Source organism: Zonotrichia leucophrys, chromosome 22 (assembly GCF_028769735.1).
Source record: "Zonotrichia leucophrys gambelii isolate GWCS_2022_RI chromosome 22, RI_Zleu_2.0, whole genome shotgun sequence".
NCBI classification, from domain to species: domain Eukaryota; kingdom Metazoa; phylum Chordata; class Aves; order Passeriformes; family Passerellidae; genus Zonotrichia; species Zonotrichia leucophrys.
The window spans coordinates 628,333-632,855 of record NC_088191.1 but is presented as its reverse complement, the minus strand read 5'-3'; the positions used below and the strand labels follow the sequence as shown (position 1 = coordinate 632,855).

General features: G+C 53.2%; 1 protein-coding gene across 1 annotated transcript; it reads right to left on the bottom strand.

The window, feature by feature from the left end:
- Positions 1-416: 416 nt before the first annotated feature.
- TMEM230 (transmembrane protein 230) lies at positions 417-3,287 on the bottom strand. The gene is made up of 3 exons (XM_064731233.1): positions 3,123-3,287; positions 2,677-2,799; positions 417-697 (listed from the first exon to the last, which is right to left on the bottom strand). Exons 1-3 carry the CDS (start codon positions 3,219-3,221, stop codon positions 557-559), a joined length of 363 nt encoding a protein of 120 aa, XP_064587303.1. The 5' UTR covers positions 3,222-3,287; the 3' UTR covers positions 417-556.
- Between the last annotated feature and the right edge of the window lie 1,236 nt (positions 3,288-4,523).

The following is a 4,523-nucleotide window of genomic DNA, read 5'->3' as shown; positions in this document are numbered from 1 at the left end:
TTTGCCAGCAGCAGCAGCACAGGCAAAGCTGGCTCAGGGAGGTGTTTGTGGGGAGATGAGCGTGGCCAGGCTGACAGGGGGCTCTGGAGCCAGTGCCCTGTGTGGAAATCATCTCCCCCCCCATCCCACTTTATTTACCCCAGGACCAGTTGGGAAGCGTTTCTGATGGACAGAGAGCAACAGGAGAATTTAATGATGGTCTGTCTGCAAAGGTAACCCAACAACAACCACAGTGTCACGGAAAGCTAAATTAAACTCTAGAAAACGCTTAGAGGAAAAACAAATTGCTGCTGCAACCAGCTGCTCTATTTTTGGAAAACTGCAAGGATTGCCTCGCCCAGGAAGAGCTCCCCAGCGAGGGGAATTATGCAACCCCGAGAGGAGGGAAAAAACCCCACAAATCCCAAGTTCTTGGCAATTCCTTTTGGTCAACTCCGGGCTGCAGCCCCCACCCCACAAACGGGAAAACCTGCACGCCTCCAGGCCGGGCCACGCAGCCTCGCCCTGCGGCACCCAGGGGCGCTGCCAGCCTAATTAGGGCGGGCTCATTAACAGCTCAGTCGTCGAAGTCGGGGATGTCGTCGTAGGAGTAGCCCCGGTAGCCCTTGGAGGCGTAGTAGGCGATGCGCAGGTGGTAGAAGCCGGGCAGGAACACCAGGATGCCGATGATGAGCACGGGGATGGCGCGGTCGCTCTCCTGCAGGGACAGGGCACGGGGCTGGGCACGGTGCAGCTCCAGCTTTGCTGGTTTGGGCTTTAATTTTGGTGTTTTCAGCTTTAACTTTGGTGTTTTCAGCTTTAAATTTGGTGTTTTCAGCTCTAACTTTGGTGTTTTCAGCTCTAAATTTGGTATTTTCAGCTCTAACTTTGGTATTTTCAGCTCTAACTTTGGTGTTTTCAGCTCTAAATTTGGTATTTTCATCTCTAACTTTGGTGTTTTCAGCTCTTTGGTATTTTCATCTCTAACTTTGGTGTTTTCAGCTCTTTGGTATTTTCAGCTCTAACTTTGGTGTTTTCAGCTCTAACTTTGGTGTTTTCAGCTCTAACTTTGGTATTTTCAGCTCTAACTTTGGTGTTTTCAGCTCTAAACTTTGGTGTTTTCAGCTCTAACTTTGGTGTTTTCAGCTCTAACTTTGGTATTTTCAGCTCTAAATTTGGTGTTTTCATCTCCAACTTTGGTATTTTCATCTCTAACTTTGGTATTTTCAGCTCTAACTTTGGTATTTTCAGCTCTAACTTTGGTATTTTCAGCTCCAACTTTGGTGTTTTCAGCTCTAACTTTGGTATTTTCAGCTCTAACTTTGGTATTTTCAGCTCTAACTTTGGTGTTTTCAGCTCTAACTTTGGTATTTTCAGCTCTAACTTTGGTATTTTCATCTCTAACTTTGGTATTTTCAGCTCTAACTTTGGTGTTTTCATCTCTAACTTTGGTATTTTCATCTCTAACTTTGGTATTTTCAGCTCTAACTTTGGTGTTTTCAGCTCTTTGGTATTTTCATCTCTAACTTTGGTGTTTTCAGCTCTTTGGTATTTTCAGCTCTAAACTTTGGTGTTTTCATCTCTAACTTTGGTGTTTTCAGCTCTAACTTTGGTATTTTCAGCTCTAACTTTGGTGTTTTCAGCTCTAACTTTGGTATTTTCAGCTCTAACTTTGGTATTTTTCAGTTTCTGTGCTGCTTTAGTGTGCAGCTCTGAGGTTCAGTTAAGTGTTGTAAGCTCTCCTCACAGGGTCAAAACAATTCCTGCTCTAGCTGGGGACCAAGGACAACCACCCAAACCTCAGGCCCAAGAGCACAAACAATGTGAACTGAAGAGGGAAAAACAAGAAGGATGGAGCTTCATAACCTAAAGCTATAATTGAACAATGAACTCCAATATGCAAATGGAGCAGAAGTTATAAAAGGGACAGACCCTGTGACCAGGCATGCATTTTGTGCCCATTTTGGTTCATCCTGGGTTCAGTTTGTGGCCATTTTGGGTTCATTTTGTGCCCATTTTGGTCCATCTTGGGCACAGCCCTGGCTGGGCTCTGGTGCTGCCCAAGGTGGATCCATGGAGGAGATCTTTGAATCAATCCCTGCTTTATTCTGTAACTCTGCTCGAGCCCAGCCTCCCCAGGGCATCACAGTGACATCTCTGTGAGGGGCCCTCACACCCTGCCTGGAGATGTGAATGAATTCTCAGAATGAGGTGATCTGGAAGGTTCTTTGAACCCAAACCACCCCGTGGTTCTGTGATCCATCCCCAAGGGGATGAAATAAAAACCCATCTTCCCCCAGAAGCATCTCAGCTGCCATGGATGGGGCTGAGCCCTCAATCCTCACTGCAGGGACCCTCAAGGGACCCCTGGATGTGCAGCCAGGGCTGGGAGCTGCGAGCCCAAGCCCAGGATCTGTGCCTGGAGTGCTGCCGATAGCGCCAGAGGCTGCTCTGCCGCCTGAGATAAGGCAGAGCTGCCAAGCCCTGATCGCCCAGGGTCACCCTGAGCCACGTGTGTGCCACATCCTTTGTTCTGAGCCCTGCCAGGGACGGGCACTGCAGCTCTGCAGCTCTGCCAGGCCTTCCCCACAGCAAACCCTTCCCAGTGTTGAGTTTGAGCCTGCCCTGGTGTGCCTGGGGCTGTTTGCTGTCCCCTGATGTGCCCGAGGGCAGAGCCGGCAGGTGTGAAGCACTCACCCCTTTGCTGATGTACCCTGCCAGCAGCAGGGCTCCGATGATGATGAGGAAGGTCCCGATCATGAAGAGCACCACGGCCAGTGCGATGGCCTTGTAGGGGATTTTGGGTGGGCTCTTCTTGAACTGGAGGGGGAAAAACCCAAATATTGAACAGCTCAGCTGGGCACAGCTCCCCTCCCACGGCAGCACAGGACGGGATTCTGCTCCAGAGCTGCCCTCCAGGAGGAATCCTGCCCGTGGAGACGCTGCTGGGGCAGCCCCTGCTCCCAGCCGTGTTCCCAGGAGGGCTCTTTGGGCTTCCCAGAGGGGAAGGGCCCAGGATTGGGGTCAGATTTAGGGTCAGGGTTTGGCTCCCTCCCAGCTTTGTCCCTCTCTGAGCTGCACAGCACCACAGGATCCTGTGCAAGGCCAAGCTGTGGGTGCACAGCTCCCTTCCCCAGTTTTACCTGCAGGTCGATGTACCCATCATCGGTGCTGGAGAGTTTGGAATATTTCACTTTGCTACTGGGGATCCCAGCAGAGAGATTGGTCCTGGACGGCATCATGCCAGGGGGGCCTGGGCATCAGCTACAGCCTGGAGCAAACACAGGAGAGGAAACTCAGCGATGGCAGGCTGAGAGACACAGAACCGAAGTTTCTGAGGAGAAACTCCCCTGTCAAGGCCGAGCCACCCCAACACAGCTCTGTTCCTTTCCTAAATTAAATCTTTTCCCACAGAGGATTTATGCATTTCATTTGAAGGCTGAAAAGCACGATGGTACAGCCGGAACAATGTTTGGGATCAAGGCAGAACCTGTGCTTCAAAGCAGATGGGAATTGCCAGCAGGGCCCAGGTAGGAGCCAGCTCTCCCTGCATGGGGAGCTCCCACTGCAGCTCTGGCTGCCTCTGAACAGCACAGCAGCAAATAAACCCGACCCAGAGCTAAACAAAGCAGCTTTCAAACACCAGGAGATGTTGCAAGAGAGCAATTTTGGGAAAAAAAAAAAAACAAAAACAAACAAACCCGACCAAATAAACACAAAAACCAACGCAAACCACTGGAAACTAGAACGAGATGGAGCTGAGTGACTCAGAGGGAGCGGGACAAGGGGACCCACCCCAAATCCACCCAAAACGCCCCAAATCCACCCAGAATACTCCAAATCCACTCTGAACACACCTGAACCCACCCAAACCACCTGAATTCCACCCAAAACGCCCCAAATCCACCCAGAACACACCAATCCACCCCGAATCCACCTGAACCCTCCCTGAACCCACTCCAATGTACCCAAATGCACCCAAACCACCCTAAATCCACCTAAAGCACCCCAAATCCACCTGAACCCACCTCAAACCACCTGAACCATCCCAAATCCATCCCGAATCCACCCGAACCTACCTTATCTATAACCCGAAGCCATCGCAAAGCCAGAACTCACCCCGAACCCACCCGAACCCAACCTCAGCCCACTCCAAGCCCACGCCGACCTCCGGCCCGCCCGGCCCCGGTACCAGCCCGGTACCCCCGGTACCAGCCCCGGTATCCCCGGTACCCCCGGCCCGGTACCAGCCCGGTACCCCCCGGTACCCCCGGCCCGGCCCGGTACCAGCCCGGTACCCCCGGTACCCCCCGGTACCAGCCCGGTACCCCCGGTACCCCCGGCCCGGTACCCCCGGTACCCCCGGTATCCCCGGTACCCCCCGGCCGGCCCGGTACCAGCCCGTACCCGTACCCCCGGCCCGCCCGGTACCAGGCCCGGCACCTACCAGCCCCGTACCCCCTGGCCGCCGCCCGGCGCGTCCGATGCTGGCCCCGCCTGGGCCCCTCCCCGCCGCCCCGGGAAGTTGATCCCGGTGACGCCGC